Genomic DNA, 20,000 nt, shown 5'->3' on the forward strand with positions numbered 1-20,000 from the left:
ATCCTATACACACACACACACACACACACTCATCCTATACACACCACACCACAACTCATCCTATACACACACACACACACTCATCCTCATACACACACACACACACTCATCCTATCAACACACACACTCATCCTATACACACACACACACACACACACTCATCCTATCACACACAACACACATCATCCTTACACACACACACACACTCATCCTATACACACACACACTCATCCTATACCACACACCACTATCCTATACACACACACACACACACACACTCATCCTATACACACACACACACACACACACACTCATCCTATACACACACACACACACTCATCCTATACACACACACACACTCATCCTATACACACACACACACTCATCCTATACACACACACACACTCATCCTATACACACACACTCATCCTATACACACACACACACACACTCATCCTATACACACACACACACACACACACACATCCTACACACACACACACACACCACTCATCCTAAACACACACACACACACACTCATCCTATACACACACACACACACACACACTCATCCTATACACACACACACACACACACACACTCATCCTATACACACACACACACACTCACACTCACATCCTATACACACACACACACACACACTCACATCCTATACACACACACACACACACACTCACATCCTATACACACACACACACACACTCACATCCTATACACACACACACACTCATCCTATACACACACACACACACACTCATCCTATACACACACACACACACACTCATCCTATACACACACACACACACACTCAACCTATACACACACACACTCATCCTATACACACACACACACACACACACACACACACACACACTCATCCTATACACACACACACACACTCATCCTATATACACACACTCATCCTATACACACACACACACACTCATCCTATACACACCCACATCATCCTATACACACACCACACACACACCACACACACACACAACACACACACACACACTCATCCTATACACACACACTCATCCTATACACACACACACACACTCATCCTATACACACACACACTCATCCTATACACACACACACACTCATCCTATACACACACACACTCATCCTATACACACACACATACACACACACACACACACACACACACACACACACACACACACACTCATCCTATACACACACACACACACACTCATCCTATACACACACCACACACTCATCCTATACACACACACACACACTCATCCTATACACACACACACTCATCCTATACACACACACACACACACACACTCATCCTATACACACACACACACACTCATCCTATACACACACACACTCATCCTATACACACACACTCATCCTATACACACACACACACACACACACACTCATCCTATACACACACACACACACACACTCATCCTATACACACACACACACACACACACACTCATCCTATACACACACACACACTCATCCTATACACACACACACACTCATCCTATACACACACACACACTCATCCTATACACACACACACACACTCATCCTATACACACACACACACACACTCATCCTATACACACACACACACACACACACACTCATCCTACACACACACACACACACACACTCATCCTATACACACACACACACACTCATCCTATACACACACACACACACACACACACACTCATCCTATACACACACACACACACTCATCCTATACACACACACACACACACTCACATCCTATACACACACACACACACACTCACATCTATACACACACACACACACACTCACATCCTATACACACACACACACACACTCACATCCTATACACACACACACACTCAGCCTATACACACACACACACACACTCATCCTATACACACACACACACACACACTCATCCTATACACACACACACACACACACTCATCCTATACACACACACACACCACACACACACACTCATCCTATACACACACACACACACACACACTCATCCTATACACACACACACACACTCATCCTATACACACACACACACACTCATCCTATACACACACACACACACTCATCCTATACACACACACACTCATCCTATACACACACACACACACACACACACTCATCCTATACACACACACACACACTCATCCTATACACACACACACACACTCATCCTATACACACACACACACTCATCCTATACACACACACACTCATCCTATACACACACACACACACACACACACTCATCCTATACACACACACACACACACACACACACTCATCCTATACACACACACACACACTCATCCTATACACACACACACACTCATCCTATACACACACACACACTCATCCTATACACACACACACACACACTCATCCTATACACACACACACACACACTCATCCTATACACACACACACACACACTCATCCTATACACACACACACACACACACACACTCATCCTACACACACACACACACACACACTCATCCTATACACACACACACACACACACACTCATCCTATACACACACACACACACACACTCATCCTATACACACACACACACACACACTCATCCTATACACACACACACACACACACACACACTCATCCTATACACACACACACACACTCACACTCACATCCTATACACACACACACACACACACTCACATCCTATACACACACACACACACACTCACATCCTATACACACACACACACACTCATCCTATACACACACACACACACACTCATCCTATACACACACACACACACACACTCATCCTATACACACACACACACACACACTCATCCTATACACACACACACTCATCCTATACCACACACACACACACACACACACACACACACACACACACTCATCCTATACACACACACACACACTCATCCTATACACACACACACACACACTCATCCTATACACACACACACACACTCATCCTATACACACACACACTCATCCTATACACACACACACACACATCCTACACACACACACACACACACACACACACACTCATCCTATACACACACACTCATCCTATACACACACACACACACACTCATCCTATACACACACACACACTCATCCTATACACACACACACACTCATCCTATACACACACACACACTCATCCTATACACACACACACACACACACACTCATCCTATACACACACACACACACACACACACACACTCATCCTATACACACACACACACACACACACTCATCCTATACACACACACACACACACTCATCCTATACACACACACACACACTCATCCTATACACACACACACACACTCATCCTATACACACACACACTCATCCTATACACACACACACACACACACACACACACACACACACACACTCATCCTATACACACACACACACTCATCCTATACACACACACACTCATCCTATACACACACACACACACACACACACTCATCCTATACACACACACACACACACACACACTCATCCTATACACACACACACACACACACACACTCATCCTATACACACACACACACTCATCCTATACACACACACACACTCATCCTATACACACACACACACACACTCATCCTATACACACACACACACACACTCATCCTATACACACACACACACACACTCATCCTATACACACACACACACACACACACACACTCATCCTACACACACACACACACACACACTCATCCTATACACACACACACACACACACACTCATCCTATACACACACACACACACACACACTCATCCTATACACACACACACACACACACACACACTCATCCTATACACACACACACACACTCATCCTATACACACACACACACACACTCACATCCTATACACACACACACACACACTCACATCCTATACACACACACACACACACTCACATCCTATACACACACACACACACTCATCCTATACACACACACACACACACTCATCCTATACACACACACACACACACACTCATCCTATACACACACACACACACACACTCATCCTATACACACACACACACACACACACACACACACACACACACACACACACACACACACACTCATCCTATACACACACACACACACTCATCCTATACACACACACACACACACTCATCCTATACACACACACACACACTCATCCTATACACACACACACTCATCCTATACACACACACACACACATCCTACACACACACACACACACACACACACACACTCATCCTACACACACACACACACACACACACACACACACACACACACACACTCATCCTACACACACACACACACACTCATCCTACACACACACACTCATCCTACACACACACACACACACACACACACTCATCCTATACACACACACACACACACACACTCATCCTATACACACACACACACACTCACACTCATCCTATACACACACACACACACACACTCACACTCATCCTATACACACACACACACTCACACTCATCCTATACACACACACACTCACCCTATACACACACACACACTCACACTCATCCTATACACACACACACACACTCACCCTATACACACACACACTCACACTCATCCTATACACACACACACACACACTCACACTCATCCTATACACACACACACACACACTCACACTCATCCTATACACACACACACACACACACACTCACACTCATCCTATACACACACACACACACACACACACACACACTCATCCTATACACACACACACACACACACACACTCATCCTATACACACACACACACACACTCATCCTATACACACACACACACACACTCACACTCATCCTATACACACACACACACACACTCACACTCATCCTATACACACACACACACACACACTCACTCACACTCATCCTATACACACACACACACACTCACTCACACTCATCCTATACACACACACACACTCACTCACACTCATCCTATACACACACACACACTCACTCACACTCATCCTATATACACACACACACTCACTCACACTCATCCTATACACACACACACACTCATCCTATACACACACACACACTCATCCTATACACACACACACACTCACACTCATCCTATACACACACACACACACACTCATCCTATACACACACACACACTCATCCTATACACACACACACTCATCCTATACACACACACTCATCCTATACACACACACTCATCCTATACACACACACACTCATCCTATACACACACACACTCATCCTATACACACACACACACACACTCATCCTATAAACACACACACACACTCATCCTATACAACACACACACACACTCATCTATACAACACACACACGCACACTCATCCTATACACACACACACACACACACTCATCCTATACACACACACACACACACTCATCCTATACACACACACACACACACACACACTCATCCTATACACACACACACAAACACACACACACACACGCACCCCCTACACACACACACACACACACATCCTACACACACACACACATCCTACACACACACACACTCATCCTATACACACACACACACTCATCCTATACACACACACACACTCATCCTATACACACACACACACACACACTCATCCTATACACACACACACTCATCCTATACACACACACACACACACACACACACACTCATCCTATACACACACACACACACACTCATCCTATACACACACACACACACACTCATCCTATACACACACACACACACTCATCCTATACACACACACACACACACTCATCCTATACACACACACACACACTCATCCTATACACACACACACACACTCATCCTATACACACACACACACACTCATCGTATACACACACACTCATCCTATACACACACTCATCCTATACACACACACACATCCTATACACACACACACACACTCATCCTATACACACACTCATCCTATACACACACACACACTCATCCTATACACACACACACACACACACACACTCATCCTATACACACACACACACACACACACACACACACACACACACTCATCCTATACACACACACACTCATCCTATACACACACACACTCATCCTATACACACACACACACACACACACACACACACACACACACACACTCATCCTATACACACACACACACACACCCTAATCCTATACACACACACCCTATACACACACACACACCCTATACACACACACACACATCCTATACACACACACACACACATCCTACACACACACATCCTATACACACACACACACATCCTATACACACACACACACATCCTATACACACACACACACATCCTATACACACACACACACACCCTATACACACACACACACACAACACACACACACACACACACACACACACACACACACACATCCTATACACACACACACACACATCCTATACACACACACACACATCCTATACACACACACACACACACACATCCTATACACACACACACACATCCTATACACACACACATCCTATACACACACACACACATCCTATACACACACACACACACACACACTCATCCTATACACACACACACACACACTCATCCTATACACACACACACATCCTATACACACACACACACACTCATCCTATACACACACACACACACTCATCCTATACACACACACACACACACACTCATCCTATACACACACACACACTCATCCTACACACACACACTCATCCTATACACACACACACACACACACTCATCCTATACACACACACACACACACTCATCCTATACACACACACACACACACACACTCATCCTATACACACACACACACACACACTCATCCTATACACACACACACACACACACACACACACATCCTATACACACACACACACACACACACACACACATCCTATACACACACACACACACACACACACTCATCCTATACACACACACACATCCTATACACACACACACACTCATCCTATACACACACACACACACACACACACTCATCCTATACACACACACACACACACACACACTCATCCTACACACACACACACACTCATCCTACACACACACACACACTCATCCTACACACACACACACACTCATCCTACACACACACACACACTCATCCTACACACACACACACACTCATCCTACACACACACACACACTCATCCTACACACACACACACACTCATCCTACACACACACACACACACACTCATCCTATACACACACACACACACTCATCCTATACACACACACACACACACACTCATCCTATACACACACACACACACACACTCATCCTATACACACACACACACACACACTCATCCTATACACACACACACACACACACTCATCCTATACACACACACACACACACACTCATCCTATACACACACACACACTCATCCTATACACACACGCACACACACACTCATCCTATACACACACGCACACACACACTCATCCTATACACACACGCACACACACACTCATCCTATACACACACGCACACACACACACTCATCCTATACACACACACACACACACTCATCCTACACACACACACACACACACTCATCCTATACACACACACACACACTCATCCTATATACACACACACACACACACTCATCCTATACACACACACACACACACACTCATCCTATACACACACACACACACACACTCATCCTATACACACACACACACACACACTCATCCTATACACACACACACACTCATCCTATACACACACGCACACACACACTCATCCTATACACACACGCACACACACACTCATCCTATACACACACGCACACACACACTCATCCTATACACACACGCACACACACACACTCATCCTATACACACACACACACACACACACTCATCCTATACACACACACACACACACACACTCATCCTATACACACACACACACACACACACTCATCCTATACACACACACACACACACACTCATCCTATACACACACACACACACACACACTCATCCTATACACACACACACACACACACACTCATCCTATACACACACACACACACTCATCCTATACACACACACACTCATCCTATACACACACACTCATCCTATACACACACACACTCATCCTATACACACACACACACACACACACTCATCCTACACACACACACACACACACATCCTATACACACACACACACACACTCATCCTATACACACACACACTCATCCTATACACACACACACTCATCCTATACACACACACACACACTCATCCTATACACACACACACACACACACACTCATCCTATACACACACACACACACACTCATCCTATACACACACACACTCATCCTATACACACACACACTCATCCTATACACACACACACACACACATCCTATACACACACACACACACATCCTATACACACACACACACTCATCCTATACACACACACACACACACACACTCATCCTATACACACACACACACACACACACTCATCCTATACACACACACACTCATCCTATACACACACACACTCATCCTATACACACACACACTCATCCTATACACACACACACTCATCCTATACACACACACACACACTCATCCTATACACACACACACACACATCCTATACACACACACACACTCATCCTATACACACACACACACACACACACACTCATCCTATACACACACACACACACACACACACACTCATCCTATACACACACACACACACACACACACACTCATCCTATACACACACACACTCATCCTATACACACACACACTCATCCTATACACACACACTCATCCTATACACACACACACACACACACACTCATCCTATACACACACACACACACACTCATCCTCATCCTATACACACACACACTCATCCTATACACACACACACACTCATCCTATACACACACACACACTCATCCTATACACACACACACTCATCCTATACACACACACACTCATCCTATACACACACACACACACACACTCATCCTATACACACACACACACACACACTCATCCTATACACACACACACACACACTCATCCTATACACACACACACTCATCCTATACACACACACACTCATCCTATACACACACACACTCATCCTATACACACACACACACTCATCCTATACACACACACACACACACACTCATCCTATACACACACACACACACACACTCATCCTATACACACACACACACACACACACACTCATCCTATACACACACACACACACACACACACTCATCCTATACACACACACACACACACACTCATCCTATACACACACACACACACACACACTCATCCTATACACACACACACACACTCATCCTATACACACACACACACACTCATCCTATACACACACACACACACACACACACTCATCCTATACACACACACACACACACACACACACACACACACACACACACACACACTCATCCTATACACACACACACACTCATCCTATACACACACACACATCCTATACACACACACACACACACACACACTCATCCTATACACACACACACACTCATCCTATACACACACACACACACTCATCCTATACACACACACACACACACACACACACACTCATCCTATACACACACACACACACACACACACACACACACACTCATCCTATACACACACACACACACTCATCCTATACACACACACACACACACTCATCCTATACACACACACACACACTCATCCTATACACACACACACACACACACACACACTCATCCTATACACACACACACACACACACACACACTCATCCTATACACACACACACACACACTCATCCTATACACACACTCATCCTATACACACACTCATCCTATACACACACTCATCCTATACACACACTCATCCTATACACACACACACACACACTCATCCTATACACACACTCATCCTATACACACACTCATCCTATACACACACACACACACACACACACACTCACTCATCCTATACACACACACACACACACAAACACTCATCCTATACACACACACACACACACTCATCCTATACACACACACACACACACACACTCATCCTATACACACACACACACACACACACTCATCCTATACACACACACCGCTCCCACAACCACACACAGCCTATACACACACACAGCTCCCACTACCACACACAGCCTATACACACACACAGCTCCCACTACCACACACAGCCTATACACACACACAGCTCCCACTACCACACACAGCCTATACACACACACAGCTCCCACTACCACACAGTCTATGCACACACACAGCTCCCACTACCACACACAGCCTATACACACACACACACAGCTCCCACTACCACACAGCCTATACACACACACTCATCCTATACACACCGCTTCCACTAACACACACAGCCTATACACACACACATCCTATACACACCGCTTCCACTAACACACACAGCCTATACACACACACATCCTATACACACCGCTTCCACTAACACACACAGCCTATACACACACACTCATCCTATACACACCGCTTCCACTAACACACACAGCCTATACACACACACACTCATCCTATACACACCGCTTCCACTAACACACACAGCCTATACACACACACAGCTCCCACTACCACACACAGCCTATACACACACACACTCATCCTATACACACACTCATCCTATACACACACACACACACACACACACTCACTCATCCTATACACACACACACACACACAAACACTCATCCTATACACACACACACACACACTCATCCTATACACACACACACACACACACACTCATCCTATACACACACACACACACACACACTCATCCTATACACACACACCGCTCCCACAACCACACACAGCCTATACACACACACAGCTCCCACTACCACACACAGCCTATACACACACACAGCTCCCACTACCACACACAGCCTATACACACACACAGCTCCCACTACCACACACAGCCTATACACACACACAGCTCCCACTACCACACAGTCTATGCACACACACAGCTCCCACTACCACACACAGCCTATACACACACACACACAGCTCCCACTACCACACAGCCTATACACACACACTCATCCTATACACACCGCTTCCACTAACACACACAGCCTATACACACACACATCCTATACACACCGCTTCCACTAACACACACAGCCTATACACACACACATCCTATACACACCGCTTCCACTAACACACACAGCCTATACACACACACTCATCCTATACACACCGCTTCCACTAACACACACAGCCTATACACACACACACTCATCCTATACACACCGCTTCCACTAACACACACAGCCTATACACACACACAGCTCCCACTACCACACACAGCCTATACACACACACACTCATCCTATACACACCGCTTCCACTACCACACACAGCCTATACACACACACTCATCCTATACACACCGCTTCCACTAACACACACAGCCTATACACACACACACTCATCCTATACACACCGCTTCCACTAACACACACAGCCTATACACACACACACTCATCCTATACACACCGCTTCCACTAACACACACAGCCTATACACACACACAGCTCCCACAAACACACACAGCCTATATATACACACACATCCTATACACACAGCTCCCACTACCACACACACACACAAAGCCTATATATACACTCATCCTGTACACACAGCTCCCACTAACACATTCATCCTACACACCGGTCCCACTACCACACACACACACTCATCCTATACACACACCACTCCCACTACCACACACGGCCTACAAACACACTCATCCTATACACACAGCTCCCACTACCACACAGCCTATAAATACACACCCACCCCCACCCTCACTTTTCTTAATTTGTTTCTTTCCTTTAGTCTGCATTTTATTCCTTTAGTCCGCATTTTATTCCTTTAGTCCGCATTTTATTCCTTTAGTCTGTATTTTATTCTTTTAGTGTGCATTCTCTCTTCTCTCTATGTTGGCTACATCCCCGTCTTATTTACACTCTCTAACACACATATACCCACCATATACACACACACCAGCCCACATGACCAACCCTGCACCATGACCTGACAGGAACCAGAGACCACACCACCACTTGACAGCAGAACACGCGTGATACTGACGTGCAGCTTCTGATGGCTTAAAACCCACCAGAGTGGAAGAGGTCAGAGATTCAGTAGCAACCTGAACTACACAGCAGAACTACAGCTTACAGGAAGTGCACCGCTGAGAGAGAGAGAGAGAGAAATTTTGCTTTTCACAAGTTTACTGCCACAGTTTTTTTAGATCCTTTTGTCAGATGTTTATATTGTATAGTGAAGCATTTCATAAGTGTTTTAACTTTTTATTGACTAATACATCCAGTTTAAGCAAACACTCAATATTTACAGTGTTAACCCTTCTTCAATATTCTGCAATTCACCTTGGCATATCAGCTTCTGGGCAAAATATTAACTGATGGCAACCCATTCTTGCCTAATCAGTGCTTGGAGTTGATCAAGCACTGATTGTTTGTTTGTCCACCCTCTTTTTGAGGAGAGACCACAGGTTCTCAGTGCGATTGAGATCTGGGGAGTTTTCTGGCCACACTTGCTTGACGGTCTTGGGTGCCCTGAAGCCTTCTTCACTGCAGTTGATTGGATAAATGGTTGATTTAAGTGCTCTCTTACAAGCAGCAATGTCCTTACCTGTGAAGCCCTTTTAATGCAATGATAACTGCATGTGTTTCCATAGAGGTAACCACAGTTACCAGAAGAAAATCTTCTAATCAGACAGAATGATATCAGCTGCCTTGTCCTAGTTAACACTTCTCCTCAGCTAACGAGAGGATCACGGAAATGACGTTAGCAGGCCATTTGGTGGCAGGACTGCAATGCAGTAATTTTTGTAATTAAGTTAATTTTCATGGAAGTGACTTTGCAATTAATTGCAATTCATCTTATCTCTTAAAAACTGAAGCATCAAACTGTGACAAATTACAAAAATTAGTCAGTCTCAAATCTTTCAGCCATGATCAGCCACATCAGCTCCATCAACCACATCAGCTCCACTCACTTTTTCCATGAGTTCAGTGCCCAGCAGAAAACAGGAAGCAGGATGAAAGCGAGAGATTGTGAGAGAGAAGGGCAGGTGTATGTCCGTACTTGTGCACAGCAGAGCATCTTTATTGTTGACTGGTTTGTTGCACTGAAGGCAAGGGATTGGGGGCGGAGTAGAGGCGGGGCTAAAGAGATGGGGCGGAGTAGAGGCGGGGCTAAATATATGCCCATTGGTGCTCCATTTCTCCTTCTCTTTGCCATCTTTATTCTTCTCTCGGTCCTTCTCCTGAACACACACACACACACACACACACACACACACACACACACACACACACACACACAGAATGAGTAAAGAAGCAGCACTATAAAATGAGCTAGCTATCACGCTAACTCTCCCCAGGTGAGGACATGATGAGTCTGAGTGCACGACAGGGACACGTCTCTCTTAGGACACTGTCACTGTAGAGACATAACCGCTGTGGACGAGACATCTCGACAGCCCTCGTTTAAGAGAAGCCTGCTGATAACCAGAATGTTCAAGTCAGAACTCTTCATATGGACCACGGTTCTGAAGTCCTCCATGGGGAACAATGAATGGAAAATGCTTCATATCACCTGTTATACATTAACACCCTGAAAACATCTCAGGTTGAAACACTGTGGACCGTGACGCTTCTGAAACTTAACTCAGCACTCCTTACGCTCGCTACCTGAGCATTCAGCTGGCTACACCCACACCCCCACCTCTCTCCACCTACACCCCCACCCCTCCACCCGTGCCTCAGGGTCAGCCGGGAGCCTGTAGGATCATCAGATACCACCATGTTCACCTCGGTGCCCTCAGACAGACGCCTGGTCAGAATGTCTTACTACGCCAGACTACACACACACGACCAGCAACCCAAACACCACGCTGGACACACCGAGATCCGTGGCGAGCTGTCTCACAGCATACTGGCACTCTCACGACAGTACAGAACACCGCGTGTGTTTGTGGCAAGATGTTGAGAAATTCTCCACAGCCTGTCACAACTCCAGGGCAGGACACCCTGCATGGCTCTCTTACAGCAGCACACGTCTGAGAGCCCAGAGCGGGTCCAGACTGTCTGCAGGCCACATTACGAGAGCAGGTTCAGTCTCCCAGCACCACAGCCAAACAACAGGAGGACAGACTAAGAAAAACACTTCACAAAACAACTGAATAGGTGCTCAACTGCCTGGGAGAAAACAAAGTTCGAGAAACCACTTGCACGGGCCAACGTTAGTGGTGCACTGCAGATGTGACCAACACTTCCTGTTACTTTCAGAGTGATCACCTCAAGAGCACACATCAGACACACACACACACACACACACACACACACACACACACACACACACAGCAGACAACAGGGCAAAGGAAGGCCACAGCCTCCCAACGAGACAGCATCAGACACAAACAAAATCAAAACACAAACAACTAAATCAACTGCACTACAGTTTAGTCTTAATGCAGATCAAAGCCAGTGAAGAACAGTTTATGTCCATCCACACCGAGTCTTCAGGGTGGCGCTGTGGGGTCCCACCTCCGTCCCCACCCAAACCCTCGTCAGCTTCAGAGAACATCCCTGTGGGTCAAAGTGGCTGCTCAGCACATCCGGCCCAACACCACACTGGCCTCACACACACACTCACTCTTTCCCACGATGGCAAGCAACCCAGGCAGAGGAAGTGAGATGAGGCAGATTGTGTGTGATGAGTGTATTTTTAAAAGACAGCGTCTCCATATCTGTGAGTGAGGATGCAAACCATCTACTTTTCACCTGAGTCATGTGACCAGATGTCCACTCAAGCTTTAGAGAAGAGGACTTCCCCAGACCAGTAACACCACAGCAGACACCAAGTAACATTTTGTTTATACCAGCAGCAACTAGAAGACACTTAAAACACTGAAGTGTGTGTATGTATGTATGTATGTATGTGCGCGTGTGTACGCATGCGTGCATGCGCGTATGTACGCATGCGTGCATGTACGTATGCGTGTGTATGTACGTATGCGTGTGTATGTATGTGTATGCGCGTGTGTATGGGTGTGTGTATGTATGCGCGCATGTATGTATGCGCGTGTATGTATGCGTATGTATGTATGTGTGTATGCATGTATGCATGCATGCATGCGTGTATGTACGTATGCGTGTGTATGTATGTGTATGCGCGTGTGTGTATGACCTCACACACACACACACACCTTGTTCTTCTTGGTCATTTTGCTCTTGAGGTAGCTGAAAGTGCGGCTCACTTTGGTCACACCCACTCTAGCTTCACTGTCACTCCTTAAAGGGCCAGGCTCCTCCTCTGATATACTATAGGGAGAGAGAGGGAGGGGTTATGCAATATATTGTGAAGGCTTCAAAACCAACCTAAGAAGAAGAAGTTAGCAAGAAAGAACCAAAGACGGACAAGAAAGGAAGAGTTAAACGAGTTAAAGGACAAAGTCTGGGTGTGTATGTATGCGTGTGTGTGTGTGTGTGTGTGGAGGAATAATCCGGAATCTGTCCAGAATCAGAACGACAGTTACCTGGACTCCAGTGTCCCCGACAGTGGCATCAAAGAGTCTGGAAGGAGAAAGAAAACCTGTCACGGGCAGAGCCAATCACAAGAAAGAAAACCTACGATGGGCTGAGCCAATCACAAGAAAGAAAACCTACGATGGGCGGAACCAATCACATGAGCAAGACCCTTAACCCTCAATTATTCAAGATGTGTTCAGTCAGAATTGTAAGTCGCTTTGGATAAAAGTGTCAGATAAATACTGTTAATGTTCATGTAACAGGAAGATGCAACACACCCCCCCAACCCTGCACTCACTAGCCCCCAACACACACCCCCCCCCAACCCTGCACTCACTAGCCCCCCCAACACACACACCCCAACCCTGCACTCACTAGCCCCCAACACACACACCCTAAAACCCTGCACTCACTAGCCCCCAACACACCCCCCCCAACCCTGCACTCACTAGCCCCCAACACACACCCCCCAACCCTGCACTCACTAGCCCCCAACACAAACACCCCCACCCATATAACACTGAACATTTTCTACTACTAAGAGATGTAACATCTCATTAAGCTACTAATAAAAGCACACAGTGTCTCCCTGAAATACAAATAAAGGGACATGACGTCGCCGTTGAAGACGGTAATACAGAGTTATAATGTCTCCATTTACTGAGGCTGAAGGTCATTGGTCCATCCAGATGGTTTAACCCTCCGACAGATAAAGCAGTTTACTTGTAAAAACAACATTAAAAACATCGCAACCTTTTGCAGCCAGCAGCCAAGTTAAAGTTTTTCTTCCGATTATCCATATATCACAGATTCCACAAGACCCTTGAGGAAAAAACTCAAATATGTCGGAACTGTTAGCAATAATAGAGCCAGTACACACACACACACACACACACACACACACTTCATCCATCAGAAGATGCATTCAGCTTCACTGTTAAATAAGGCATTAACCCAGCATTGGGCGCCAGTTTCCACACACACATCCTCACTCTGTTCAACTGTTCTGACTGGGAGGTTTGTCTGGTTTTTTTGATCCCTCTGTCCAAATGACTTGGACAGGACTGGGAAAAGACAGGAATGTGAAAGGTCATCACATCCTTACAGATTAATTCCCAATGAAGAGCAAAGCACTGCAGAAAATGCAGTGGGGGAGGGGCCAAGCAACTGGGAAAGGGGCCATGTGATTGGGAGGGGTCACAGCAAGGGGAGGGGTCATGTGATTGGGAGGGGTCACGCAGTGGGGCGGGGCTAGGATTTAGTGTCAGGCATTCTGGGAGTTTTCCTTTTTCTTCTTTCTGTTTTCTCTTACTTACTGGCAGCTGCCTCGTCATCACTTCAAGAGCCAATAGCAAACAGATTTAGATTTGGTGAGGCGGGACAAGATGCTGGAGGAGAAACTGATTTACCGCTTGGGTGGAGGTCGACCCATCACTGCTGGGATCCAGGATAATTGACAGGAGAGAGAGCAAATCAGGATTTATGACAGTACTGGCAGCGGAGTGAAGCTGACTGCACTCCTGGGCCTTCAGCATATGGTATAGGCAGGACAAGCTGTCAATCACACCTCCACAGCCAATCGTCAGCGTCAGACGGCTCAGAGCTCCAAGCCCAGTATGGACAGACCAAGTCCGAGTGCAGGGAAAAGATCAATTTCCCCCCCACACACATACACACGCGCGTCTGGTGTTAAATACCAGGTGTTCATCACAGATGAGTGAGGGAGGTGTGAGTGACTGACGGAAACACACTAACGACAAAGTCTGGTATAACGCAGAGTAAGGACGCGATGTGGACATGGTTTTGAACACAACATCTCAACTGATCTGGGTACAGTAAGGACACCAATTTCCTGTGTGCTTCTTTTAGGCGCCACTTTATGTTTACTGATCCCAGCACAGCAGAACAGAGCACAGCGGCGGAAAGAGCAAAGAGAAGGTGCCCACCGTCCAGATCTCGGGGACTGATGGCGGACATGGAGACAGACTTGGTGAGGTTGAGTGGCGCTGGAGGACCCGAACACCACCCGCCCTGAGCCGACCTCTGGAAGAGAACACACACCACCGCAGGACACGCAACACACAGCACACACTCAGCCACCCCTTTGGTACACAGCTACAGAACAGCGCAATCTGTGAAAGAACCCATGAAATAAAAATACTTCTAAATGTGTGTGTGTGTGTGTGTGTGTGTGTGTGTGTGTTTTTTCACCTGGCTGTCCACGCTGCTGGCATCCCCGAGGTCTTCCTCCTGGTCTTCCTCGGTCAGAGACACCAGGGATCCTCTTTCCTCATTGGCCAGTCTGGACGGGCAGCTGGGCTCCCGTGGAGAGGCGGAGCCAAGCATGCTAGACCCCTCCCCCTCACGCTCATCTGACAGCCCCTCCAGACTGTAGCTGAAGAGGGGGGGTGAGAGGGATGTTACCTTCACACACGCGCGCACGCACACACACACGCACGCACGCTCACGCACGCACGCTCACACGCACACACACACACGCTCACACACACACACGCTCACACACACACGCTCACACACGCTCACACCCCCCCCCCCCACAGAGGGGACGAGGGGTTACTGTATTCGATCATGATTTGTTTATCAACATAATTACTGAGTTACAGCATCTAATGGGAAATCCATAGTGATATCACCACATCCACGAGGAAGTGTGTTTATACAGAAGGAATGTGATCACAGTAAGACTATAGCTCTCTCCACCACCCTGTGTGTGTATTAACATAACCCATTTCTCATCCTTTGTCTCACCGATAGCCTTCAGCCCACATTCTCAATACCAGGATACTTTCGTACACACACAGTTTTAAACATTAAACACTTCAAATATTCTCCATCTCCTCAAGGCTCAACTCAGAGTAACATTCTTACAAACACAATTAGCCCTCATCTCTCTCTCTCACACACACACCTAATACCTCAGAACTAAAACACTGACATCACAGCACAAGACAAAACGTCATCAGGATAAATTGATCCTTTATCTTACCAGTCGAGGGGCTCTGAGACATAAATGAGAATTCTGGACATGGTGAGCAGAGGGCTGAGTTGAGCTGAGCTCTGTGTGAGATTGTGTGAGTATGGGGCAGGCTGAGGGATGGGGTGAGAGGAAGTGACTAGGACCTTTTGTCTGAGGTTTGAAGACGTCCACATAAGTGAGGAAAGGAAGTGACACACACACACACACACACACACACACGCAGAGCCCACAGCCGCAATTTCACTCCTCTCGTCCCTCTCTCTACCTCACTCAATCTGCATCTCTCTGCACTCATTACCTTCTGGCGTTCATCTCATCTGTCTCAGGGCGGTGGACATCGGAGGGACACCAGCTCATACTGGGCCAGAGGAAGAGTGATGAACACAGACAGACAGTCAAACAGATAGACAGAGATATGGTCATGAGTGTTATATGGGTTTAGTTTTGCAGGAAAGATGTTACTGGTAGGCGTTACTGGTAGTCGTCCTTTACTGAAAATGACAGCATAAAATGACAATTTGCACCGATCTTAATTAAATCTGACACTTTATTCAATTCCAATTTCATCTCTCCATCTTCCAAAAAAAGCAGGTTGTACTGGTCACCAGCAGGCTGTACCGGTCACCACTGGTGCTAACAGTTACAGTTCCACAGAAGGGTTTTAAGTTACGGGGGCGGAGTGTCTGTCTGGGGGCGGAGTTAATAAGAACTGCTGTACCTCCTCCTGTGTCCTGCAGACTTCATTTCCTCCAAATTCTGTACAACACTGGACCCGGAGAGAGGGATGGAGGAAGAAAAAAGATAAATGATGTGAAAATGAAAAAATTAAAAAATGAATAAAGGAATGAGACTCTCAAACTGCTGACATGATTAGTATGAAAGTGTGAGACACGTTTCTGATCAGAGCTTCCCAAACACACCCCACACACACCTGCATCGCCCGTCCCTCACCTGGCCAGCAAACAGACAGACAGGTAGGGATGTGTGTGTGTGTGTGTGTGTGTGTGTGTGTACCTGCGCTGGTCCATGTCGGACTCGCGGGCAGAGTTTCGGTTTGCCTCCCAGCTGTGTCTCCGTGTTGGAGAGAGAGCACGTGCACTGGTGCGCACGA

At 46.4% G+C, this 20,000-nt stretch overlaps 1 protein-coding gene across 4 annotated transcripts in view; it reads right to left on the reverse strand.

Annotated features, from left to right (window-relative positions):
* Positions 1 to 12,801: 12,801 nt before the first annotated feature.
* akap13 (A-kinase anchoring protein 13) overlaps positions 12,802 to 20,000 on the reverse strand; it is a 37,477-nt gene continuing 30,278 nt past the window's right edge. For all 4 annotated transcript variants that reach the window (XM_035532140.1, XM_035532137.1, XM_035532138.1 and 1 more), the window contains 8 exons: positions 19,904 to 20,000; positions 19,608 to 19,655; positions 19,188 to 19,247; positions 18,103 to 18,286; positions 17,838 to 17,934; positions 15,900 to 15,936; positions 15,570 to 15,684; positions 12,802 to 13,625 (listed from right to left, as the gene is read on the reverse strand). The exon at positions 19,904 to 20,000 is cut by the window's right edge and continues 163 nt beyond it. In XM_035532140.1, coding sequence (XP_035388033.1) covers positions 13,305 to 13,625; positions 15,570 to 15,684; positions 15,900 to 15,936; positions 17,838 to 17,934; positions 18,103 to 18,286; positions 19,188 to 19,247; positions 19,608 to 19,655; positions 19,904 to 20,000 — 959 coding nt within the window. In that variant the 3' untranslated portion in view covers positions 12,802 to 13,304. The remainder of the gene's footprint in view (positions 13,626 to 15,569; positions 15,685 to 15,899; positions 15,937 to 17,837; positions 17,935 to 18,102; positions 18,287 to 19,187; positions 19,248 to 19,607; positions 19,656 to 19,903) is intronic.

This window comes from Electrophorus electricus, chromosome 12, assembly GCF_013358815.1.
Source record: "Electrophorus electricus isolate fEleEle1 chromosome 12, fEleEle1.pri, whole genome shotgun sequence".
Taxonomy (NCBI): domain Eukaryota; kingdom Metazoa; phylum Chordata; class Actinopteri; order Gymnotiformes; family Gymnotidae; genus Electrophorus; species Electrophorus electricus.